The sequence below is a fragment of the Phaenicophaeus curvirostris genome, chromosome 1, assembly GCF_032191515.1.
Source record: "Phaenicophaeus curvirostris isolate KB17595 chromosome 1, BPBGC_Pcur_1.0, whole genome shotgun sequence".
NCBI classification, from domain to species: Eukaryota; Metazoa; Chordata; class Aves; order Cuculiformes; family Cuculidae; genus Phaenicophaeus; species Phaenicophaeus curvirostris.
The window spans coordinates 76,234,053-76,260,905 of record NC_091392.1 but is presented as its reverse complement, the minus strand read 5'-3'; the positions used below and the strand labels follow the sequence as shown (position 1 = coordinate 76,260,905).

General features: G+C 45.5%; 1 protein-coding gene across 1 annotated transcript; it reads right to left on the bottom strand.

The window, feature by feature from the left end:
* Positions 1-90: 90 nt before the first annotated feature.
* LOC138724911 (alpha-2-macroglobulin-like protein 1) lies at positions 91-25,230 on the bottom strand. Its single transcript, XM_069865307.1, has 35 exons — positions 25,100-25,230; positions 24,329-24,512; positions 23,086-23,248; positions 22,680-22,732; positions 21,764-21,781; positions 21,130-21,289; positions 20,490-20,574; positions 19,492-19,606; positions 19,042-19,156; positions 18,518-18,627; positions 17,874-18,041; positions 17,291-17,521; positions 16,838-16,901; positions 15,903-16,048; positions 14,774-14,923; positions 14,226-14,342; positions 13,530-13,677; positions 12,993-13,110; positions 11,650-11,875; positions 11,403-11,529; positions 11,003-11,124; positions 10,475-10,529; positions 9,732-9,815; positions 9,156-9,332; positions 8,892-8,973; positions 8,366-8,522; positions 8,085-8,159; positions 4,600-4,762; positions 3,761-3,978; positions 3,378-3,593; positions 2,762-2,886; positions 1,678-1,768; positions 1,217-1,285; positions 914-1,016; positions 91-822 (listed from the first exon to the last, which is right to left on the bottom strand). Exons 1-35 carry the CDS (start codon positions 25,156-25,158, stop codon positions 782-784), a joined length of 4,335 nt encoding a protein of 1,444 aa, XP_069721408.1. The 5' UTR covers positions 25,159-25,230; the 3' UTR covers positions 91-781.
* Positions 25,231-26,853: the final 1,623 nt, after the last annotated feature.

The following is a 26,853-nucleotide window of genomic DNA, read 5'->3' as shown; positions in this document are numbered from 1 at the left end:
AGCAGGATGGCTTAGGCTGGATTTAGTCCTGAAACTGAGTTTTGCCCCTGCCCACTGAGGTGCTAATTTCCAGGTGACATATGTTCCATCATACCAGAAGCAATAATGCAGCAACCTTGCTGTCCTAGGGCACCTTGCAGCAGTAAGATCCCTGTAGGCTGAAACAGTAGACAGTAAGGGAGCAGAACAAGTCCTTGGAGAAATGAGAGCAGGAAGAGGGAGTAATCAAGAGAGCACATAATATGACCCGAATTATTGACTCTGGGATGCCAACAGCTACAGAACCTGGGCTCTCACTAAGGACTCTAAAGAAAAGTGCTTGTCTTGTTTTATCTCAGCCCCTTCCCAGGAAGAGGTGGGACTCTCCATACCCAGACAGTGTAAGGTGAAACTAGGACCATGAACTCTGCTTGGAAGTTCCAGAACAGTGCAAACCATCTCTAAGCACTGTCACTCAGCTGGCAGGCAGTTGCATGCACTACACCAGCCCAGACAGCCCTGCAGAGAGTTCCAGAAAATGCACATTACTAGTTCTTCACAGCATGACCTCATGTTAAACACTTCATGTCCTGCCTACAGGGCAATTCAACAAAGACTACATTACAAAGTCCAGAAAACAAAGGGCAGAGACTAAAGTCCTTGGAGGCCTAGGAAATTCCAGATATAGTCCTAGATGAAGGGAATGTGCTGAATCAGACAGACAGAAGTTGCTAGGTTGCACAGGAAATGTCACAAGGCTGCTAGGTTTGTACAGGGGCTGAAGAAGGGACTTGCACCTACCTTAGATGCAGAAGACATTATAATCAGCCAGGGCCTGCTCCTCTGCAACAAGACAGAAGATACCTAAATTATTCTTACACAGAGCTAAGTGCAGACATACAGGCAGCCCTGGCACCCATGGTTCTACACTCACCGGGATGGTAGTAGTCATAGACCCTGACATGGCCTGGCTTCAGGTTGGTCACATTAATCTCCCGCTCCAAATGTAGGATGTATGTTTCAGACTTGTGGCTCAGCTAGGAAAGAAGAGCAAATTACAGCTCACTTTTTATTCCTCATATAAATTTGACCCTACTGATATGCAATAACTCTGCAGAGTCAAATGTATGGCTTCAAGATGAATCTTGACTATCCTGCTCTGCTAGCTCTGCTAGTTCCCCACACAGCTCTGTTACTGCTCTCCACTCCTGCAGCTTCCCTAGTAGCACACATATACCTTATCCAAGTAGATAGCAACACCTCCTTGTGTTTTCTCAGTTCTTTTCACAGGGTGCCAATACTGCATCTAGGAAAGGAAAGCAGAGGAAGTTTTGTCTTTTGAAAAGCAAGCATGAGACATCCCAACAAGTTTATCTAAGCTTGAATGGGCAGGTTATCATTCACTTCCAAACTTATTTTGGGCTTTTAGCCTTTCAGGTTCCTGCAGGACCACACAGCTCTTGCAAAATTCAAGGACAGGAACCTAGGCTACTTAGCTGTCAAGGATATGCTGAATGAATTGGGCCAGAAGAATCACCATACTCAAGGCACAGAGACAGCTGACAGTATGTGTCCATGTTTGTAGTGTGGCAGAAGGGAAGGGATGGCGAGATTGAAAGACAGGTAACATGCTTCTATGCAATCTCCTCCTCTCTCTGAGCATTGATTATTCCACTGACAACACATCAGGTTTCTTACAGACATCTCGGATCCTGGAGCCAGGACAAATCCAGACAGCAGGGACACCTCCACAATCACCATGTTGGAAGTGGATCTCTTCCCATTGTACCTGGGGGGAGAAGAGCAAAAAGGAGTGTCTCACCCAGCTTCCCCTTCCACCACCATACCGTGTGTGCAGGACCCTGAGCCAGGTAGCCCAGCCAGGACCAGGGCCAAGGCAGCCACTGCTCCCTCTCACAGGGGACAGATGATTCCTTCACTGCTCCAAGCATTACCAATCTGAGATCACTATGTGCACTCCTCTCCCCAGCAAGAACTAAAGACCTCAGAAACAGTTCCTCTTCCCTGGAGACACTTGTGTCTTTCCTTCTCCATCTTCCATCTTGGCATCTTGGCCTGTATCAGAAATGGCGTGACCAGCAGGTCCAGGGAGGTTATTCTCCCTCTGTACTCGGCACTGGTGAGACCGCACCTCAAATACTGTGCTCAGTTCTGGGCCCCTCACCACAAGAAGGATGTTGAGGCTCTGGAGCATGTCCAGAGAAGAGCGACAAAGCTGGTGAAGGGGCTGGAGAACAAGTATTACAAGGAGCAACTGAGAGAGCTGGGGTTGTTTAGCCTGGAGAAGAGGAGGCTGAGGGGAGACCTCATTGCTCTCTACAACTACCTGAAGGGAGGATGTGGAGAGGAGGGAGCTGGCCTCTTCTCCCAAGTGACAGGGGACAAGACAAGAGGGAATGGCCTCAAGCTCCGCCAGGGGAGATTTAGGCTGGACATTAGGAAAAAATTCTTCACTGAAAGGGTCATTAGGCACTGGAACAGTCTGCCCAGGGAGGTGGTTGACTCGCCTTCCCTGGAGGTGTTTAAGGCACGGGTGGATGAGGTACTGAGGGGCATGGTTTAGAGACTCGTGGGAATGGTTGGACCCGATGATCTGGTGGGTCTCTTCCAACCTGGTGATTCTATGATTCTATGATTCTATGATTCTATGATCTGGACCTTCTACTGAAACTGTGTGGTGCCTTCGTTGCAGCCAAGAAGCACCTCTCAGCTCCCTAGCCATGCCTGGCTTTTTTTCCCAAGTGGAGGTCTTTAGAGTCACCTGACATTGATGTAGAGAGTAACAGAGTGTATATCATCCTCTGTGCAATTGACTGGCTCAATTGTCACTCGCAAGGCAAAGGACGTGGAGACCTGTGGGGAGGGTGTGTTATACCTCAGCACCATCTGCAAGGAGAGACAAAAAGACAGAATAGGACATGGACAATTAGTTTAGTATCAACTATCATACCTTTTTTCCACTGACTACTCTAATCCTCAAGATATGGACCCCAGAGAACCATACACAGTAAGTGCACTCATCCCAGTACCCACAATAAAAGTCAATCATATTGGAAACCTTCCATGATCCCTCCAGCTTGAGGTTCCTTCTCCTCACCCTTCCTCTTGAGACCGTACAAGTCAGGCACACAGCAGTGGGACCACTATACAACATTTCCACCCTCCAGTGTCCTGAAAGCCATGGAAGCATCACTGTCCTCACATTTACACATTCTGCCTCTGAGTCTCCTACAGCACAGAGGTGTATTGCACTGGCAACAGGCTGGGATTAAAGCCCAGTAAATGCACATTTCCTTGCATAGAGCTGCAACAGAGAATTTTGGGTTTCATAAGATGATGAGCAGAGGGTTGTCACAGCAGGGTCTTTGGGAACCTACCTGGGTAAAGACACAACAGCTGCCCTGGGCCTGCACGAAGAACTTTCCCGGGACTTCTGTCAATGCTGCCTCCTGCACCAATAGCCGGTTCTGGTAGGAGACTTGAAAATCCCTCCCAAAGCCTCTCTGGGATCTCACCGTCACTTCTGCAGCCCCTTTTGTGCTGTATGTCAGCGCTGCATACTTAGACAAGGCTTGCAAGGCAACTACTGTGTCCTGAAAAAAGAAACAATTACTTTTGTTGCTTTGAGACCCAAAGACACTTGAACACACTGTCCTGAGGACCTCCATATACAAGGGCTTCTTCCCCCAAAGCATTCACGCTTGCATAAATTGTGCATAGATTCTTTCTCAAGCAACATCCCCTTAGCAGCCATGCTCACCTGTGTTGAGGCAAACCCTCCATAGGCATTCTGCTGCCTGGTGAGCCAGGCCACAATGCCAGAGGCTGTGGTGAGATCAGACTCTGTGACATTTGACTTGGAGAGCAGGGCCAGGAGGGCATAGGATGTCAACTCCACATCCACAGACAGTGGCTGTGACCAAGGGCTTGTGGTGGGTCTGGACTTGGGCAATGTCTGACTCCAGTAGATTTGCCCACCTGGGAAAGAAAGGGAGTAGATGACATTGAGGGTTGTCGAGAAAGCAATTCTGAGGCGTAAGAGGCACAGTGCCTTATATCTGCAAAGACCATTGAGTAGATACCTCTTGGCTGGGTCATCGTATCATTCAGTGAACTGCAATACCATGTATTTTACAATACCTAGCACTCCATATTACACACTAAGGTGATATACAAAAACTAATATGCCAATAATCTGCATACACAGTACCTTCTAGACATCCAGCTTCTCCATTGTCCTGTTTGCTAGGTCCACTAACTACCTGATAACTAGCTGGCTACCCACTAGCCAGTGCTGGGGGGTCAGGTACTAACAAGAACTGGGGCAGCTTGCTTCCCTCTCTGGTGCTTTGCAGTCCCACATAAGAAAGCCTACACCTCTCAGAGCTCAACCTCCACTTTCGGTATCAGAAAAGGCTGAGAGGTTTGAAGGAGATCAGCGTTCCCAACACTTATGTTTGTAGACTGGCTGTCTAAACACTTTTTTGGGTGAGAGACCTAAAGGGTAAAGCTATGATTCTCCCAAGCTGCGTATAACCAACGGCTCAGAAATGCCACTTGTCTGTTCTTTGATGTTCACTGGCACTGAAGTTCCCATACCTGTTCTGATTGCCTTTTGATCAAGTATATCAAGTAGCTCTTGTGTGCGTTGAGAGTCCTTAGCCAGAGCAAATGTGTAGGCCAGCAGCGCTTGGGTGTAAGTGCTGGCAGCTTTGGGAAGGGAAGGAGTGATGCAGTCCAGAGCCTTGCGCACCACCGTACTCTACAAAGAAGAGTTGCATGGTGTTGATCACACACAAGCATACAAACAGGCAAACACTGATGTACACAAGAAGGATGCATTAGCATCTACCAGCACGGAAAGCACCTCATACATTGCCTGAGATGTCTCTGTCCCCAAGCCTGCACTCTTCTCTTTGTACATCAGTGCAGCACCAGTAAGCAGCATCTCCAGCCCTTGGTACAAGGTGCTTGACAGACCCCACCCCCCTGCAAGCTGGTCATGGTTTTCAGCAGTGCTATTTCAGTGAAATGAATGCCTTACTGCTGGACTAACACCACCACCTCTTGCTCTCCAAGTCCTAACACAAGAGCAACAATGCACTATTTCAAATGCTTACACCCAGCTGCTGACCAAGATTATGGAGTTTGGTTCACTTCTACAGTGCCTTACAAGGTCATTGGGATTTCCAGTTCCCCCTGGAACACCAGTACTGCTGTTGTCAAGAAGCAGCAAACCTGTTTGTCTCAGCAGCATTGTATTCCGGCATTCAGCTATGCTACTCAAAACGTGAGCTGAAGGCATGCAGTGGCTGCCTGTTTCACATGTGTACATCTACAGCACTTTGTGGTTTCCCACCTTCCATTGGCCTCTTGGTTAAGTACAGTAGGGATCACACAAGGGCTACATTTACGATTTATTCTGACATATGACATGCTTCTTTCTCTTCTATGAAAAAGTAATGTCTGCATCATCTTTGTGCTCTCTAGATGGTAGAGTAGTATTGCTGGATGCAGCCACCAATTCTCAGAATGCTCACAGTATCTACTGATGGAGTACCAAAAGTTCCCATGATCCAGCTGATGCTTTTTCGTTGTTTACATGCTTGTGAAGTGGTAAGCCATCTTCCCATCATTTCAGAAGTCCTACTTTTTTATTTCCCCTTAAATAAAATAACTGCAAGCAGCATAATAACTTTTGTATTCTGTAACTGAATAGACCTAAGCAGGAGTTACACTATATTTGGGAATTTGTCCAGAGGCTCCTTTTCCTCTGTAAATCTCGCACTTTCCCAGACAGTTACAATGGAGGTAACAGTACTAGTGTTTGTACAACTATCAGACTTCAAGTGAAAACCTGTGACGTGTTGACTGTTATCATACATCTTAATGCCTTGTCTAGGAAAAGTTTGACATATTACAACTCATTAGTCTCTGGTATCTTCTGGTGAAACTAACACAAGAACTGAGCATGCCAATCTACTGGAAGTGTTTTCACATTTACTGTGTTCATCCTGGTGCTGACAATAGCAGTCCTAAGCGCATACTATACAGAAGCATTTAGGTTCCCTGGGAGCAGTCACACGCCAGCTAAGAAACTGCTACTCTACAACATGCCATTTGGTTCTGCAGTGAACGTAAGCAATCTGTTTTGTTCCAATAGATCAATTCTCAGCACAAAGCGGGGGTAGAGGGCTGTTGGTGTCTGCCTAGATTTTTTTGTCATACCAGCCATGCTTTAATATCAGTTCATTCAGGACAATGTCAACTCTCTCCAACCTTTTCCCTGCATTTTAATCCATAATGACTTCCATGAGCATTTTAGGTATGCTTGTAAGGGAAAGTGGGATCTGTTCCGAACATTTTGAGTACATTAGCCCTTGCAGGACATCCTCAAACTCTTTCACAGAATTCTGACCTCTAGTGATTGTGTATTCTTTGTAAAAGTATTTATAACCCACTCAAGGACATTTTTCCTGGGTGCTATGGTACCCACTTCACCTCCCCACAGACCTACTCAGTGAATTCCTTCATCAGGGCCAGGACAACTACTGTGAGACTTGTATTCTTACATGATACTTTTGAGTGTCTTTCATTGTCATGACCATTTTTTTAAAAAAACAATGGTTTAAGCACATATGTCCAACTGCATAATGGCCTGGTTACTTTCACATCACCAAATATGCTTCTGCAACACAGCATTCCTCCCTCCATGGACAATTCTTTCTGAGCTAATAATACTATTGTTATCTTCTCTGGAGTATGAGGAATTCCATACCTTGTGGCAGCCCAGATTTTCTATCAATCAGCACTATCAGAGCACTGAGTCACCTTCTGTGGATTCATTTAGGACAGAGTGGCTTCCAGTAGCTCATCATGCAAAGTGCTCTGAGATCCTGGTTTTTTCCCTTTCAGGATTTACTCATGGATTTGTAGCACAGTCCAGTCTCTTCTCAGCAACCCTTTGCTTTCCTTCCCAAATGACAAAACTATTTAAGACCTACAACAAACTCTTTGTTAATTTTCTACCAGGATGAAGGTCCTTGTCCTTTTGCTTCATTCTGCTGCAAAGCATAGTATGTCTCAAATATTTGTCACCCAGGTTGATGAAAAGCCTCCTCCAAAAAAGTCACCCAAAACTCTCATAGTTCATAGAATTAGCCAGTGATAGAATATTTCAGATTGGAAGGGACCTCGGAAAGTCTCTAATCCAACCTCCTGTTCAAAGCAGGGTTGGCTATGAGATCAGACCAGGTTGCTCAGGGTTTTATCCAGTCAGGTCTTGAAAACCTCCAATGAAGGAGACAACTAAACCTCTCTAGACAACCTGTTTTAATACTTAATTGTCCTTATGGTGAAAAAAATGTGACATGAAGGATAATTTGTTGCCAGAAAGAAGATTAATTTCCATATGTCTTGCTTTTTCTCCTAAGCCCCTTTCAATTGCAATGAAATCACAGCTCTTTCACTTAGTTTCCTTATTTCCAGAGAACTTTGTTTCTCAAACTCCATAGCACTAGTTTTCTCTGTCAAATTTACTATACCTTTTTAACTGCCAGTACCACAGAGTAATTAGTTATGATCTTTAGCACTTTTAAGAATTCCCCCTTGTTATTACTTAGAGGTGCAATTCCAACTGCCCTACATCACAACACGTACCTCCCAACAGCACTCCTTTCCCACGCTTCCTCTTTGCAGGAAGCTAAAACTCATTAATAATATCATTATGGCTATTTACTTGACTGTGGGAGCAGCTACACCAACCTCTCCTCCCTGACAACTCGCCACAGTGTCTCAGCTATGCAGGAGGGTGAGGGGTGGGAGCGAGCAGCCAAAGCCTGGGAAATGGGCATAGTATCTAGCCATGAACTCCAACAGCAACGTGTAGTCTAAACTCACCTTCTGTCCTGCCAATGATGTCCTCCTCAAGGGATAGCTGAGTTTTTTTCCTGAGAAGTGATAAGTTCTTCCCCCTTCACCCTACTACTTTGCCCACAAGTGTTGCCTGCCTCAGTGATACCACTAAGCTCTGCTCATGACTCAGATCTTAAGGCAAGAATATGGCAAAGAATCCCAGTATTTACCTCTGGTGTCTCTCCTGCCTCCAAGTATGCAGCAGTGATGTAGGCAGCCAAGGGGACTTCCCCATCCACACCTCCCTACAGAAAACATAAACATCTAAAAAAGCTGGAAACATTAATACAAAAAGCCTGAAGCTTTTTGGATGGAACCGTAAAGGTCCCATCTCTCCCTGGCTTGCTCCCATGCAAGAAAGCAGAACAGTACAGGAAAGTGAACTAAACAATCACCAGTATACTTGGCAAGAACTGCTTTGAGTTGCCCTTCAAGGGGCTCTGGCTCCTACCTTCATGGCTGTGTGGAAAAGTTGGCCCACATTTCTGAAACAACCATTGGAAAGCTGGTGGGACTGCAGCCAGGTAAGAGCAGCTTGGATGGTCCTATTGTCCAGGAAAATGTATGGCTTGGCTTGGACAAAGCATTTAACCACAAAAGCAGTCAGCCTGGTTGCGGGGAGAAGAGGAAAAAAGGCATGAGAGGGAAGAGAGAAGCAGAAAGAGATAGAACGAATGCGGGGGCGGGGGGGGAGTGAAAAGAAAGAATCTAAGCAGAAGTTGAGGAAAAAGACAGAAGTGCGCATTTGAAACTGGTGGGTCTCTCCTCACCTATCATTCTGCTATTCCTTATTTGCTGGTGCAAGGACAGTTCATCCCAAGGACAGTTGAATACCCCTAGGACACCCTAGCCTGCAAAGCATCTGGAACATTTTGAGTCCAATAGGATGGAAACAATTCAGTGTCAGAAGTAGAAACCTGCCCACCTCTAGGTTGTCACACAGCAGGTAGACAGCAGGCAGAGAGCCCAGAGCTTACCAAGTATTACCATACTCATCCCTGGTACCAAATTCACTGTAGGAACCATCAGGGTGTTGGTACTGCAGCTGTATCTGGTACCCTGGGAAGCAGGATAGGACATTAGTGCTCAGAACAGTATTTGTAGTGAGATCACTGGGCATGGAATAGGGTAGTGTTAATATTATAAGTGGCTGAGTGCTCTGCGAGGAAGGGGAGTAGGCAACCGTTGGTAGGCTGGACACAGCAGAAGGCCGAAGAGCAAGCTGGGTCTGTTGTACTTGCCATTGCGCAGGAAACCCGTTGCCCTCTCCTTGATCTCAGCTGTCAGCTGCCTCGTCTTCTCCAGGTACTGCAGTACATAGACAACGGGGGCAAAGAGCACCATGTTCTGCTCCCCACAACCATGAGGCATCTGCACCAGACGGTCCAGGTTCTGCAGTGCTGTCCCCATGAGGTCACCTGGAACAGAGCACAGGAACCCTTACAACCTCCTGTGCAGGAGGTTTGGGGATTCACCTTCTCCTACCTCTGGCCCACTCCCAGCAGTGCACCAGGCAAGACAGACCCAGCACAGCAGTGTGGTGGCACCTCTGTCCAGCCAGATTGTCAGTCCCACTATGCCATCTATACAGCTGTATACATTCCCATCCTGGCAGGGGAAACCCATAAACAAAACACCCTCTCTCTTGCTGAGTGTTTTATGTTGTCTGGAACCAGGAAATAAAGCCACATATATGAGAAGAACAAGGCAGTGGAGCCTCAGAAATCTCAGACGTTGGGGACTTCGGGGTGGTCTGGGTTTGGGCTTTCCTAGGGCTAAACTCAGAGATATGGGATTTGGAAAGGTGAATTCCTTACCAGTGACCGAAACTGTGGCTCCAACTGAACCTTCAACCACATTTAGAGGCAACATCAGGGACACAGACTCCTGTGCTAGATGCCCTGACACCAGCAAGGTAAGGTGTGTGTAGAGGACAAAAAAAAAAAAAAAGAGAGAAAATCTTCAGAAACTGATTGAGCCTGTTCTGTGCTAACATCTCATCTTCCTGTCACAGAGATTACATATTCCACCCTCAACTCCCTCCATCAAACTCATTGTGACTGTGCTATCCTAACAGCCTTCCTTCTAAAGAGGCTGAGAGGATCTTTTCCTGGAAACTCTGAGGTCAGAGCCACCTTCCTGCTTTTCTTTACATAAGTTACTCCATCTCATTTCAAATTTCAGTTGCAGGTATGTCTTCTCAATGTGGCTCATGCTCTCAAAATTTGCTAATGGATCCACCATACACTGCAAAGGTCAAGAAAGGAGAAGCAACCCTAGAGTCATGTCCTCCAGCCTTGCCATGTTCAGTAGTCTGACTTCATTACCACGGGTGAAAAAGGCCTCAAGCTATCACATTAGTATCAGGGATGTTGATGCTAGAAGGTTGGACCTCCCCACATCCTTACTCAGGGGAAGCTCTAGCTGGCACCACAATTAGAGTATGTTTCTGTAGCTTGGTCATGTTGACAGAAAAAACATTTCAACAAGTGGAAAGACCCAGGACGTTGTTACGTATGAAGCAGGGAATGAGCAGGGTGAAAGAAAACAATCTCTCTACCTGTTTTGGGACACAGGATGGAGCTGTGTGCCTTTTCTACCAACACTCCCTCTGGCTGTTGGAGCACATAAAAGTAGCATTATAATGAGCAGGAGAGAAACAGGATTACAAGTGGATTACAAATAGACATGGAAATATTCCTGGTTCAGGCTGGAGAGTCAGTTGGAGTAACACCATTATCACAAAAATGTAAATTATTGTCCATCATTATCATTTCAGATAAGAGAACAGCACACATTTTCAGAATATCATAACTCTGAATGTCTGTGAAACTGATGCTGTAAAATTCAGCAGAGAGCTCAGAAGCGTAAAACAATGAACTTTTTTAAAGTTTTCCATGGTATGAAATGGAGGATACCCCTCTACCTCTCACAGCCATCAGCCCTCATGTCTGGGCCCAGATCAAGCCCCAAGATTCCAATAACACATCTTTAATAGTACGAGTAACTTACAAAATTAACCTGCACAAATTCTGGGAATTGGGTAAACCATGCTTTTAGGTCTAGATAACAGAAGAACTTGTCTGACCCGGACTAGGAAGTTTTTGGTGATCGTGTCTTTCTGTCCTTGGTTTGGGACAAAAGGTATCTCTGCACCACAGAGCTCTTCGGTGGCCACAGCCTCTGTGCTGAGGGTGATGTTCGCAAGCCCTGAAAATAACACACATTTAGGTGCATAAAACATCTTCTGAAGAGACATTTCCGATTAATACTATAGAAGTGCTCTGTTGGCAACAGAATAATAGATCAGAGTCTTATATGATGCTGTGCCTCCTAGCACAACTTGTGAGAAATCACGGCCTGACAATGAATGCAAACAAGTACCTTCTGATGAACAGGGCAAACAGCTCCTGACTCCATATCAACTTGTACAAACAATCCTGGTTCCATCCCCTCCTAATTCCACCGCCCCACCTCCCTGTTCTCACCCAGTTGCTCAGCTGTGACACTCCATTGAAAGGCCTTAGCTTCTTTGGCACATAAACAGCTGCTGTAGACACAGTCTTCGCATGGCTTCAGCTGGAGGTGTGTGAACTCCTCCAGGGTCACTTGGATCTGAAGGGGAAACAAGGATGGCAGGTGGTAACAAGATAAACATCACAGGCCATAGATTTCAGTCACCTCTTACCTACTTGTACTCTGCTTTTCTTGCAGAGCCTATCAGGGCTCACCTACCTTCATGCATTTCTGCAGAGAGTTGAAGACTGTGGCCTTCAAGATGACAATCTCACCCTGGATCACAGAAGACGGCAGTGTAAGCTCCACAACAAAGGGCTTGAAAACAAGCAGGCTGGAGGTTGAAGCGAGCCCAAAGCCGTTATGTCCTATGCAGAACATCCCTGCTTTCCATTCTGCAATGGTGTTAGGCACAGTGACAGTAACATTCTTGTTCCCACTGGGACTGAGAAGAAGTAGATAGTAGAAGAAGCATTTAGCTAAATCCTGCTGTACGTAGTACCAGGTGACCTGCACCATTCTCTAATGCACCCATCCTCTAACCTCAGTCTAATCCTTATTCTCTGTTAAATTTGTAGCCCTTACAGGGTTACAAGTAGGGCCTTGTAGAAGTAGGGACCCCTGCCTCAGACACTTCTATCAACAGAACATTGTGACAATAGGCTATATGGCTGCAAGTTGCCATCAATAACAGTGCTTTTCACAGACAATGCTTGTCCTTTACACATCTAAAATGCTTTACAGACATTAGTAGTTTTATTACTCTTGGCCTAGGGATGGAGAACCAGACACCAAAAGAGCAACAAGACTGGCTCAGCATCAGGCAAGACAGATCCAGCCATTCACCTTCCTATGAGACAATGATAGCTTGCTGTCCAACATGAAGACAGGGCAGAGATATGGCTTGTGCCCATATCACAACTTCTGAGAGCAGCAGAATGTTCTGTGGCTGCTACCACAGCAGACATAAAACCAGCCCTAATTAAAGCTAATGATATTGTTTGACTCCAGTAATCGGAGATATTCGCTTTTGCCAAGCATGTACAGGAAGGCAACAGACTCCAGTCTGCAGACACCAGAGAAGAAATTCTTGAAGTCAAAGACAAAAAAATCTCAAAAATCTCCCTCAGCAGACCCTATGTACTCAGTGAGCCTTTCTCACAGGACACATTTTGATTAAACACTCCCAGTCCTGTGAAGGACTTCAGTGGAGATCAGCTTCCCTTGCATCCCATGATACATTCTTGTGAGCACAGTTTATGAAATTCTGGCCCACAGGACTACCACAAGCAGAACGCAGGCAATTAACAAAACTGTTATCCTGTATTCCCATGCCAGCCACCTCCCATGGATGGACAATAGTCCTATATGATCATCTAGTACCAGAAAATGCATTTAATGCAGACATTAGCTCTGATGAGAAATGGACTGACAGGTATGTGCCCCGTGACATCCTTAGGTGTCTTCCTCAGCAGCTTATGATCTAAACTCAGCTGTATCTGCTGCCATTCCCAGTCATGCTAATCCACCCAGACTAGACCCCCACCGCTCACTTTACTTACCCTATAGAATACAAATCCCATATCCACGTTTTGGGGAAAAGCTTGTGTACTTTCTCTTCAGCTGAAGAAACAGGTGAAAACATAGTGGGCTGATAGGTAGATGTTGTCAGGTGCTCTGCTGGAAATAACAAAGAACCAGTCAACACACTGTCCTCAGGCTGCAAGTCATCCATTCAGCTCTTGGGAATCACGGCACTGGAACAGAAGGTGCTATCCCAAATTTTAAAATCTCATACCTCATTTCAAATAACAGCAGTCCTGTGGGCCTTACTTGCATTTGTAGGCACCAAGGAAAGGGCAACCATTCCCTCGCCTCAGAGATAAGACTCAGGATCCAGACAGTGCACTAACATTTCAGAACCAGAAGCCATGAGTCACAGGCAGATTCACAGTAGCACAACAGGTTTGGAGCCAGGGACTACTCTCACTCCTCCCTTTGCAGTGACAGCAAATACTGCCTCTTAGCTAAAGCCAGGATTGCTTTCACCTGAAAGACTGAGTATCCCATGTAAGAAGAAATAGTTGGCAAATGCTTACTGTTATATGCTTTCGGAGGCTGGGCAAACATCAACATAGGCCTGGAAGTAAATATAACTGTTTCCCGCAGCATAGTTGTTGATGGAGTTGTTGGACATACACTGGGTTTTCTGATATTGGTGTTCGACATAATTTTCAACCCCATTTCCTGTAGGAAAAAAAAAAGAACAGATGCACCAGGAGCTTGTCCTCTCTTCCCTATTCTGTACTACTTGTCCAGCGAGGGGCTTGGCTGCACTCTGGCTTGGCAAATTATTTTCTTGCTTCATTTTAAGAGGCAATTATTCAGACCCTCAGCAATGGGAAAACAAGGTCTTCTGAGCTAATTCATCTGGCTTGAGTCAGCCAAATTTATTCTTTTTCAAATACATAGTTATTTAGGTACTATGCCTTCTCAGCCTGCAGAGTGCAATTTCTTATGCTATGAAGATTAAACATCCTATATGAAATCCAATTGAAGTAGTCAATCAACCTTGTCATCCTGAATCACACAACTGAAGTGCAGTAACCACAAACTTTCTTCTTGGTCAATGATTTCAAGTCACTTATTCAAATAACAAGTGAGTTACAAGGGCCTAAACTGGACCTGTTCCTTGTAGTGTCTCAAACAGTATTCCTAGGACATTTGTGAAGTCAGAGGATCACATTTCCCTCAGTTTATGAATTTTCCCAACCTACTAAATCACCCATCTTTACCCTGAATGCTGTAAACACATCAGGCTCATCAGAATCTGGGAACCCACATGAATAATCCTCTTCAGATACTTGGTAAGGATATCTGGAGTTATAAAGAGATGGGAACAGTGCATAGACCTGGGAAAGGAAGAAAAAGCAAAGAAAATCAGCACAAATAAAACCTGGCATTCCCTTCCTGTCATGTATCCAAGGCCTGTTTGAACTGCTTCTGGCTACTACGCGTGAATGCATGCCAGAAAGCCCAGGCTCACTGTTACTCTTCTCTGGCTCTCCTCTGATAGAGACATCACAACCAGCTGAACTGAACATGAGACAGAAGAACAGAATCTTACTTACCACCAGGGCACTGAGTGATGTTCAACCTCCTTCCTAAGGCATTCCCCCTAATCCTTACCCATGCCACTGAAAAGCGCTACTGATCCTTTTGAGTGGTGCTTTGAGTTCCCTGGGGAATAAGCTCTGCACTGATGCAATGGCTTGCCTGTCTGTCACCCTGCCCCTTCGTGTCAGTACGAGGGAAGGGAAGAAGATAGAGCAGGCTCACTCACTAAGTTGCTACTGAGGTCTTTTCCCGGCTTTGGCGAAAGGATGCTCTGATCCACAGCCCAGACAGCACAAGTGGACCCAGGAGCTGCGAGCAGGTGGAGACCAACCTCTGAATCAGGAACGGTCTTGGATGTTGAGAAGCCCAGCTTCACCTGTATAGGGAGAATATAGGCCATAGGTGAGTGACATTTCTGTTGCTGACCACCCTACCGATTCCTGAGCAGTGAAGGGGCCTTCATGAAGAGTTTCCAAGGAATGCCTTGAATGGAAACCTGAAGAATCTCCCAAGGACCCCCAGGAAGTATTTGAAAACACATCATGTTGAGGTTCTAACAGGAAAGATGGGAAAAATGGGGGAAGCGTCATTTGGCACAGCTCAGAGTACTGGAGACATTCCTATGTCAGAGCACGGCACGCTTTCCCAGCAACCCAGCCAGCCATAATAACACACTTCACAGAGCTGTCTTTCTGCTCCCTTTGGAACCTGAGATGAAAAATAAGCCTAGTCCTCCAAGCTCTTCATGGGATTGGTCTCAATTTCCTGGAGTGTTTCCTGGTCTTTCTTGAATCTGTTTGTCCATAGCAGACAAACAGCTGTGGAGCAGGGGTAATCCCAGTCCTCAGAAGTTCATCTTCGGAGTGCAAGACACAGCCAAGAAAGCATATTCCCATGGATGTCACAATGACCACAAGCACTCAGCCCTTTCTGGACAGCTACTGAAATTCACTCCTTTCTTTGGCCACTTTCAGCTGTCTCCCCAACACCATATGCTAACAAGTCTAAGTGTCTGCTGCAGCAGCACAGCAGCCTTGAGCTCTCTTGGGAACAACACTGACAGCCTGTGCATGGCTGTGATCCTACTGGGTTGCAGCTGCTGTTCAAGCTCAGGGAGACAGACACAGCAATTCTCTGCTTTTCCCAGGCATTGCAGCAGCCCCTACAATGCTAAGCATGTACTTGCTCCATACATCACAGCACACATCACCATTCAGAGATTTCATTTCACGTGAAAGCATCTCACACAATATTTGCCACACACAGCTACACATATTACATATTCCTCAGTCTCTCATTGCAGCAGACATATACACTCTCACACATTTGGTCATAGTCTCATACACAAATCATACCTTATTTCTGAAACACATGGAGACACTGAAGACGGCAGAATCAGCAATGATTTTTCCATTAGGGAAGATGACATAAACAACAAGTTTTGGAGCTGGGGCGTAGATCAAGCTGAAGGTAAGAGGGATGAAGAAGAGGCCTTTCAGCACTAGATGGAGAGGAGAGGGAAGAAGAGAAAGTAGATTTGGTAGTGAAAATGAACTCTGATCAGCTTTTGGCATTCTGCATATGCCTGTTTAATTCCATTCTTCAAGTCTTTGAGGACAAGGGAGGTTTCTGAAGACCACTGAAACAAGCAGCATATTTCTGGATTTGGTATTCAAGACCAGCAAAAGACTCTTCCTGGTTCTGTTCATTGTCTCAAGAAGAAGAAACAGCTCTTTGGCGTTCAAGCTTAGAACAAAGAGTGAGAGTCTCAGATATCTTTCAAAGCCTCCCATCACCAAATACCTCCCATCCCATCACCAACAAAGAGGTGAAGCTTTGTCCCAAAACACCTAAAATTTAGGCTTTAAAAATAAAAAGAGCTGGACAAGTAGACACCAGTGAGTCAACACCCACCAAAATTACGAGCTGTGGCATCCTAAGTACTTGAGATTATTTTTAGATGCTATTGCAAATTGAAGCAGGAGCATTTTGATAGAGGGGAAAGCTACTGTTTAATGCCACTTGCAGGGGCAGCTTAAGGAGAATTCTTTGAAAATTAACAAAACAGACAATAAGCCTGTGTCCTGGGAAATGCTGAGTCTTTTTCTCTCAGTACAAAGCACGAGGGTAAAGCAAACATGTAAGCTGGAGAGGCCCGCTGATCTGATGCAATGGAAAAGCGATGAGCCAGCTTTAAACTGCTAAGAGGCTTATGCCACATGACCAAATAAAAAGGGATGCCACAGATCACCGAGCGCTTACTAGACATGAAACAGGGGAGTACACTTACTTTCTGGGAGCCCAACCCAAACAGTCTTCTGACGTGCATGAACTATCCCTCTTTTCCCTGTGACCTAGGGAAGAATATAGAAAAGCAAGGGAATGCCAGTTATATAATCTTTGAGACCACTGTGCAGATCAAAGTGTCCCTGAAATTGAAAATTAAATGGGGATGTGGGGAAGGATAGGAGCTTTACTTGCTCTGAGGTAGCAGGGAGAGCTCAGGGGATCAAGTGACTTGGAGGAGGACAGGTAATGCCAATACCTGCCCTGCACCTGAGCAGAGCCCAAAAGAAAGGTGGTGCCTTTCTTGCTTCTACTGCAGCTCCAGAACTGAAACCGAACTACATGAGGTACATGTCCTGGGCTGAGAAAAATCTATCAAATATCGGGCTTGAATCTGTAGGAGATGCTGATCTTTTGTATTGAGCCATCACCCACTTGCACTTCCCCAAAAACTCACAAAGTAGGAGAAAATGACACGCCTGGGCCCATGTTCCAGGTCCTCCTCGTAAATTCTGTAATCCACCTGGATAGCCTGCTTTTTGCCACAGGGTATCATTTCTGGTATACGGACAATAGAGAGAAAACTCCTGCTGGTGCTGTAGAATGGGCGTATGAAATGAGAAGCTCGCTGGTAATTCAAATCAACTGCCCCAGGCTCTTTATCCAAATCTTGATTCAGGATGCTTGCCTGGTGAGACAAAAAAAAAGAAAAAACAAAAACAAAAAAAAACAAACCAAAACCCACAGTTCATTTCTGTAAGCAAATCAGCTGCAAATAAACCTAGCTAGGGCTTGGCAAGAAGTTCAAATCAGGTCTGAGCAACACCATAGCACAGATCTCTGTGTGGAGAGCTCATGAAGAAAGTAACTGGGATCCAGACAATAAGGTCTCAGAGGGAGCCACAATCCAGAACATTCTGAGGGGTTTCAGATATGAATTATTGCCCTTCAAAAAGAACGGGTCAGATACCTGTGGGGCAATAAATAGCTCTGAGATGCATGCAAACCCCTGCCATCAAGACAGACTGTTCCACACTTACCTCCAGGGAAGCCAAGGTGCTGCAGCAAGCAGTTATGTTCAGGCTAAATAAAGCTTTCCCAGAGTCTCCAGTGATGTATTTCTGCTTAAACTGCTGCTCACCGCAGCTTACTACAAGGAGGACTGTTTTGTGCTTCAGTGCCTTGCCTTGGTAGTCGATGACTTTTATCTGAGAACATCATGGTAAGCAAGAGAAGTGCAGAAGAATCTAATCAGCAGACAGAATCTCCTGCTTCTCCAAGTCAGAAGCAGCATTTCCAATGAAAGCAAGGTCACCCTTTCAGTCACTAACAATATTATCAAACTTACTACGGGTCACCTCCTATTATCACTTGCACTACCATGTACATCCACCCCATGCTCTGTACCCCTTCACAGAAGTTCTCCTGGCTGCTAATATTCCAAATGTCTGGGTTTGCACCACATATATGGATCCCTGTAGCTCCTAATACTCAAAGTTTATTTGGCAAATGGCTGTCTCAGGTGGTTTTCTAACTTTTGACAATTCAAGAGTTTTGTCTCCGGGTGTCATTCATGCCCCCCCAGCCTTCTGGCTGGAGGTGAGGTCAGACAAGATGCTAAGTAACAGATGCTGTGAAGGCATTGCCTACACTCTCCCCTCCAAAGGACCGTACTGGAAATTACCTTCCCCCTGTACAACTCTCCAGTGTGGTAGTAAGAATTCACATCATCAAACAAGGCCATCCCGCCAATCTTGGAAATGAGTAGTTTGTGGGAAGCTTTGACGTGTGTCTCTGAATGAAAGCAGTAAGACAGAAACATAAAGGAGGGAGCAAGGAAACAAAGCACCTCTCAGCAATTTCCCTGCAGAGTAACCCAGTGGTAATACTTATGCACACATTTAGCTGCATGCACATTTCACACTAGGGAGATGATCTGCCCAGAGCTCTGGGTATCTAGTCTCCCTCCCACTTCTAGCTCTTAGAGAGTTCCCCAAGCTTTGCCACCTGAGACCACAGGCACTCAGAGCGAGTGTGTCATGCCATCAGGAACTGGTGACTTTGTCTGTATCTGTAAGGTTAGATGGCAGGCTCCAAGGGGCTCAGAAAGTTCAGAGCCCTTGCTAGCCTGAAAGCCTCCAGTGTTCTTGGTAAGATTAGTGCATCTTCACATGCCTCTTCTCAACCACCATAGATGTTTCCAGTTACCTGTGCCATCCTCCACCAGTGAGGCTTCTGCAACTATGCTGTCCTGATAATACCGAAAGTCTCGACTGAAGGAGGACAGACTCACATTTGTGAAGAAGCAACCTGTCTCATCTGTCTGAAAGTACAGAGAGGAAACAAGGTCTGAGCAAGGCACTCACATTTGGCTTTACTCAATTGGCACAGAAACAGCAGTGCAAAATCCCTGCTCTCAGGGAGTTTGCCTTTTGACATAGCAGTCCAGAATGCGGAGCAGGAACATGATGCACACCAGCCATAGTCACCAGGCACAGTTACTAAGAGGTAGCACCAGTAAACTGCAGCTGACTGAGCAGCCATAACCATGGGGCAACATCAAAGTTATCCTAGGTAAAGCCTCATGGAGCCTTGTCGTATGCTAAGGCTGAACACAAATGTCTCTGAATACACCTCAGCTCCTGCTAAGCATCTCACCTGGTTTTTGAGTTCCTGGCAGAGATCAGGTTTAGAAGCACTGGGCAGGAATGGGGCTATCTTCTGGCAAAGGCTCACATGAATCATTCCCTGGACGCCCTTCCCATATGTGTATCTGTTTGAGGGAGCAGAGAAAGGAAAACACAGTAAGAGAAATACAAGCCTTGCTTTTTATAGCCCCAGAGACCACTTATTCATGGATATTCACAATATAGCACAAGAGTAGCAGCCATACAGCAGGCTCAGAAGCCCTGACCCAGTAAGCAGGATCAGGCTAGGGTACTGCAGTGATGGGAGATCAAGGGCTCTGTGATATAATTAGTGCCAAACTAATCTATCCTAGGAAACCAGAGTGTTGCAGATGCTGACTCAGCACAGAGCTCTGCACTTTACATCAGAGCTCTGCACTTTACATCAGCGTCACCTGCAACCAGGATATGCTGACGGCATACATCATCTTATGAGCAGACACATGTGTGATTAAGAAAGTGCCTTTTGTTCATAAAGCATCTTTACATGAGGCTGTTAACCCCAGTGTCCTTGGACTGAACCTGGGGCAATTCCTATTTGCCTCTTTCTAATTTCTGCTGTAACATAATCTGGAAAATCTTCTCTTTGTTTTCCATAAGTTTATCCTGCACAGAGACGAACACCAAACATCTGCCATGTTCTACCCCACAAATGGCTGCTTCTCAAAGGGTTGCTTGTTCCCCTCAGGTTATGTGTGTAGAGATTTGAGGAGTATTTTTAGAAAAGGGGCATTAGAGAACCTAATAAGACAGAGAACCTAACATGAAGATAGAGTACTATTACGATAGTACCTAAAGAATAGTTACAGGAATGTTTTGTGTTGCATCAGGGTGCAAACAGCTGCCATGGAGAGATTCTGGCCTCCTGCAACTGGAATGCAGTAAATTTCCCCTGAGCTCCTCATGGTTACCTAGCCATCTTGCACGCATCAGGCTACACAGGGCCACCCCTCCAAGCAGAATCCTCACCTGCCACATACCCGGAGCAGGAAGGTTTTATCTAGTGCATAAATCTGATTCGGCATCTCAAAGATCACTTCAAACTTTGGCAGCACTGGAAGGAACAAAACAGAACTGTAGCAAACACTGGACAGAGACAGCCTTTCCAGAGAATCGACATTAAGATAGAATATAATGGAATAAGAGCCAGGAAATGGAGAAGGAAGGTGGAGAGAAGGGGAAAGGAGAAGATTTCCATTGTTTCTTTAACAGATTTGTGTTCCTTCCCAGATTAAAACCCAAACATGTCCAATGTACCTACACTTCTGACAGCTTCCCTACACATTTAAGTAGGGGAAGAGAGACAAGTGAGACATCACCGGACTTCATAAACTCTGGAAAAGCCCATCCTAAATGACTCGTGCAGAGATCTGCAGAAATCAGCTGTGTCAAAGGCCTGGGGTTATTCACAACGTTCCTCCCACACACTGGCCCAAGGTCCCAAAGTGGTCTCTCTCCTGAGCCTCAGCTCTGACTCTTTTCTATGGCAGATGCTATTACTTTTCCCATTTGCTCCCAAGAGGGTTATCGTGGAATGAACACCCAGCTTCCTGGATGAGGAGTGCAAGGTCCCCTCTGCGTCTCAGACATATCCCACCCACACTCATACCATACTCCTCAACGGAGAAGCTGCCGTATACTTTCGCATTGGTTACGTTGATAACATATGTCCCTAGCAGAGGCTCATCACTTAGCTGGAAAGACAGATCTGCAATGCCATCTTGGGGGACTACATTCAGCCACTGCTCTATCCGGTTGTTCTTAGGGTCCTACACCCAGAAGAAAGGAAGAAACAGTTGTTACAGCATCAAACTGATCCACACCCAAAAGAAATCAAGCTTCCAGATTTCAGTGCTGTTAGACTACCAGGTTCTATAGCTAGGAATGAGGCTAGTCAAGAAATTTTGAAGACAATAGAAAGCTCAGATTCTGCTCCCAGCATCTGAGTCTTCTACACTTACATAAATTCTGATGTCAAGGAAAGGCCCTTCACAGTTCTGACTGTTTTCATAAAGCTCTAAGTTGATCTGTCTATACTTTTGCATCTCTAGAACAACTCACATTTCTACTGAAGTAAATGGGAGCATAACCTCAAGTAAGTGCATAAAAAAGAAGCTGTAAGGAGTATGTTAATCTAAGAAACCTGGAAATTCTACTTTTCCACTCAGAAATCTGTAAAATCTGCTGGGAACTGAATATGAATAGCCCAGATATGAATAACATCAGATTTCAGCATCACTCACCTGGAGAAACAGGGAAACCTGGGGGAGGAAAAAGGCAAAAACATTAGAAGACAGAAACACATGTCAGAAACACACACAAGGTACTTCAGATGAAGAGACTTCTCTGAAGCATGTGCAACTAGTGATTTGGAAATTTAGAGCATTCACACCAATATAAAGGAAAACAAACATCACCAAGAAGAATAAATACCAGGTGGGTCCATTACTGTAAGGTCTGGAGAGAGGGAAAGGAAAAGCCAATATGGAAGTCACCCAACACTTGCTAATGACTTCCTGGTAGAGTCATCCATCAGGAAAACTCACTACCCTAACAGACCTAGCCCTGGCTTAGCTGCAGTCTTAAGCTGGTTACAGAGGTCAAATAGTTTGGAAGGAACCTCTGGAGGTCATCTAGTCCAACACCCTGTGGAAGCATGTCCTCTTACAGCAGATTGCTCATAAACTGAGCAATCCAGCTGAGTTTTGAACATCTCCAAGGGTAATAATGCTTTCTCTGGGCTCCTGTTTCAATATCTGATCAGCATCACAATCAAAAAGTTTATCCTACTATCTAATCAGAATTTCTCGTATTTCAGCTTGTAGGAGTCAGACTAAGAACACACCTCCCCACCACATGCCCAGGAAAACCTGACTTACAACCTGTTCATTCTCCCCTTGACATCATCATATCAGGAATCAATCTGTCCCATGCTTGTGCCTGCATGACCATTTTACCAAGACAAGAAAGAGACGTATACACATCTGCCATCTTCCTGAGTTATCAGCTTTTACTCACTTTGCTATTCTCCTCTGGACACATGGGCCAGGGATGAATGTGAAAGAGTTGGAGCTTTGGCATTTGAACAGGGTAGAAAGGAAGTAGGATTCGCACATGGAACAAGGCAACTTTGTCCACAGCCCCCCAGAGCTAGCTTACCGAATCATTGAGTGCAATGAATTCCTCATCGAGAGTCACAATGCGAAATTTCACTGAAGGCAAGGAAATCAGGGAATATATTTATCAGATTACAGTCCTTCCATGCAGGCCCTTGCTCTATCTGTTTCCCCAGTTCCTGTCTTCATTCCATACACATTTGTGATAACAACTGAAGTGGACATTCCCACATGTAAGATACCACAGACAATGACCTACTGCCTCTTGCAGGTTCACAGTCACCACAAACTGGACATTACAGCCACTGAAAACATCACCTCAACAAAAGATATTGTCTCAAAGACTTGTACTAGGACTGTCCATGAATTTCAGACAATCAAAAGACTTCCATATGGTGTTACCAGCAGAAAGACTAGGGCCTACAGTTGCTCCCATTTGCAGCTCTCACCTGTCTGCCCTGGTTGATAGATGGGCTTGTCTGTCTGGATGAAGGTGCTACTGCTGGCCTTACGGATCAGGACCTTTTTCTTCTCCTCAATATTGACCTCTTCACCTGTGATGATCAGTTTGACAGTGGCAATTTCCTCTGTGCCATCAGCTGGAGGTCCAACCTATACAGACAGAGAGTGGGGCACGCAGCCCTTAGGTAATCTGCAGTGGGGCTGGAGCAGGAATTGAGAGTAAAGTGGAAGAACTAACCCATTTCCTCCACCTGTCCTAGAATATCCCCTCCAATACCTGGAGCCAGATAGCATCCAGATCTCACTCAGTCCATGAAAGCAGGAGGGCCTGCATGTCATGGAATCTGACCTTCTTCCCACTGGTTAAGGAAGTTTGCTTCTGCTGACAAGCAGGTGCCTGACACCTCTGAGTTCTCAGACTTGGTTAGGAAGATGGGCATATGCCAGAAAGGTGGGAGATGGTGGCAGAGAATCAAAGGAGAGAGATCAAGCTGTAGCACAGCCTGAAATGCTAGGCCTTCAGAACTACCCAGCAGGTACAAGTAAGAAAGACAGATTAGAAAAGACAACCAGAGGGTCTTCCTGAGTCTAGCAGCCAAAGACCTCAGCAGTGTCAGCACAGCTTCAGCACTGTATAATAGAAGGGATACTGTCTGAGCATATCTGCCTTCCCTAGATCTTTGTGAAATTCTTATCAACAATGAATCAACACTAAGATGCTATCTAAAAATAACAAATGCATCCATTTCCCTCCAACTACTCTTCAGTAGCTTCTAAAGAGCTGAGTTGCTTCCTGACTTCAGGTCCTACAGAAACTGCAGTATATCATGCAAACTATCATTTCCCCAAGCTCTAGCTGTGGAGCTGTGCAAGTCCTTCAGAGAAAGGACTAAAATTGCTAATGAGAAAGGATTAAAAGCTAAAATTGCTTCATCTGATCTGAGACGGAAGAGAAGGAAACAGATGGGTTCTTATGTCTCCAGAAGTGTGGTAGATTTTCACAAATGTGACTTCAATGTAAAAATTAGATTCAGAAGGGGAATTCAGTGCCGACCAACAGGTACCATGCTGGGATACACATCCCTAGGCACCATCCACTCCCCTTCCTAGTAGGCCCACTCCAAGGCAAAGTAGACCCTGCTGGTGCCATCCCTGGTTAGGGAGTAACACAAGGAATTTACAGTTCCTGAAGGGAAAAATTCACAGCGGCATTTGCCTAGGGTGGCTTACCCAGAAATTAGAGCACATGAAAGTTTTCTCCTTCTGGATGGTTTCTTGCACTAAGAGTTCATGTCCTGTAGAGCGCTCCAAGATGAGTTTCACTTGAATCTTTGCTTTGTAACAGGTGATATGGAGACAGGCAGCTTGGGTGGATGGGAAACGGAGATCTGCAGGGATCACCACTAGGTAATACCTGGAGCAAGGGAAGGAAGATATGAGAGGTGGCATCAGGTTGGGGGTTCAGAGATACAAAAAAGCCTCCCTGCAATGGCCCATGACTGCAGAATTTGGGGAAGACCCAAATATGCCATGGCTGCAGTCAATATTCAAAGGCAACAGTGAACCTAGCTAAGCAATTGCTCCACTCATAACTTGAGAAATAGTTTCTCCTTGAGTAGCTTAAGAACAGCACTATAATCTTTTTCAGATCCCTTACTCTAGTCATCTTCTGAACTCCCCAAACCCATTCCTTGCAGTCTTCAGAAAATGTGGCCTCATACCTTGCAGACTAGACAGTAGTGACTGGAGCTGGCATGGCAACTGGAGAGGCAAGCATTCCTGGGCCTAACATCTGACTTTGAAGCCACCCAAAGAGATGGCTTGTATTTGAACTTATGGGAGTTAATCTAATACGTGGACGGTAAAGTAAATTACTCAGCTACCCTTTGGAGTGATCTGATAGAGCAGAAAGCATGAGAGCTGACAGTATGGAGGGTGGTCCATCTACCTAGACTGATGCCTCCATGAAAGAGACCAAAACAGAAGTTCAGCATCACTCACAGTTCATGAAAAGCAGCTGCCATGTGGAACAGAAGGCTCAGGAGGATGGCAATCCTCATCTTGGGGGTTCCTGCTGCCCAATCTCCAATGGCCCTCTTTTCCTGAAATCACTGAGGTTGTTTTTAGAGAGGCTATTTCATTCTAGTGCAGCCTAAATGAAGGTGGGCTGAGAGGAGGAGCCAACCTCTCCCCACCTCTTCTTCTCTCCTGAGATTATATGTGGGCAGCAGTAGGGCTAGGTGTACTGTCCCAAGTGCTCCTTAGCCAATAGCAGCCACTTTGGCTGCCATCCAAAACATCAGAACATCCTCCCACTGCAAAGCTGCCATGGAGACATCTGACCAAAAGAACTTTTCATGGTAGAAAAAAAAAGGAAGGAAAGAAAAAAAGAGAAAGAAAGAGAGAAAGAAAAAGAGAAAGAAAGAGAGAAAGAAAAAGAGAAAGAAAGAGAGAAAGAAAAAGAGAAAGAAAGAGAGAAAGAAAGAGAGAAAGAAAAAGAGAAAGAAAGAGAGAGAGGAAGGAAGGAAGGAAGGAAGGAAGGAAGGAAGGAAGGAAGGAAGGAAGGAAGGAAGGAAGGAAGGAAGGAAGGAAGGAAGGAAGGAAGGAAGGAAGGAAGGAAGGAAGGAAGGAAGGAAGGAAGGAAGGAAGGAAGGAAGGAAGGAAGGAAGGAAGGAAGGAAGGAAGGAAGGAAGGAAGGAGAACTTTGCTGATCAGGCCAGGTCCTGATCACTTGTCACTTGTGTCTCTTTGTTTCAGCTGGAGATGGATTGCTGCTGTGCAGCCAACAGCAAGAGCTCACCCCAGCACACAGCAAGCAGTGTTGTCATTTGGGACAGAGGCTTGGTAGCTCTGGATTAGATTATGAGGATGTAGATCTCCTTAGGCTGTATGGCTTGAGAATGGGAGAAAATACCTGCACGTAAGTAATGAAGCACTGTAGCAACACTACCCCCAGCCAGCAAGCACTAATGAGATAATGACTTAGCCTTTTACTTCCCTGCATACAGTAAGGGAAATGGAAATACATACTGGCCAGTACAGGCCTCCAACAGCTCCCTGCAACACTCACCAGCAATGGCACCATTTACATGAAGGGAGTCTCAAGTACTGGTTCCGGTTCCTTATTGTTCATGTCTGGGTCTGAAAGGCCTAGGATACAGGGATACATTCTTTTGGTTCTGTTTTGGAACCTGAGGGTCAGATTAAAATACACAAATTAAACATGCGGGATATTTTCGAGTACTGATGACAGTCTGTACAGAAGGGTAGAAAATTGTGCTGTACCAGCCTGGCATCCATAAAAGTGAGGTCACCACATAAACTGCCTGCTGTAAGCGGTACACAGATGACATTAACTCAGAACCCACATCTGAGACTTGTGTGAGACAGCATTAGTTAGCTCAGGCTGGAATGTGCCAGGCCAGTTTCATGGTAATGATGCAGCCTAGGCTGGCCACATCTGGGTCCCAACATGGTGTTACTCAACTAGGCAGTTGGGGTCTCTTTGTCTGGCAAACCCAGGTTCCAGGATGCCCAGAAATTTCCAGCTAAATTGGGATCCCTATTGCCAAGGCTCTCCATACTCTTTTTCCAAATGGGGTAGGGAAGACTGATCTCCATTTTACCCCGCCTCTGTGTCACTCTAGAACAAACATGCCTCATGGGGAATACACATTATGCACAGGAGCTGCCAGTGCTAGCATTGCCTTTATCTCATGTGACTATTTCACTGCTCAGCTGATTGAGATAACCAG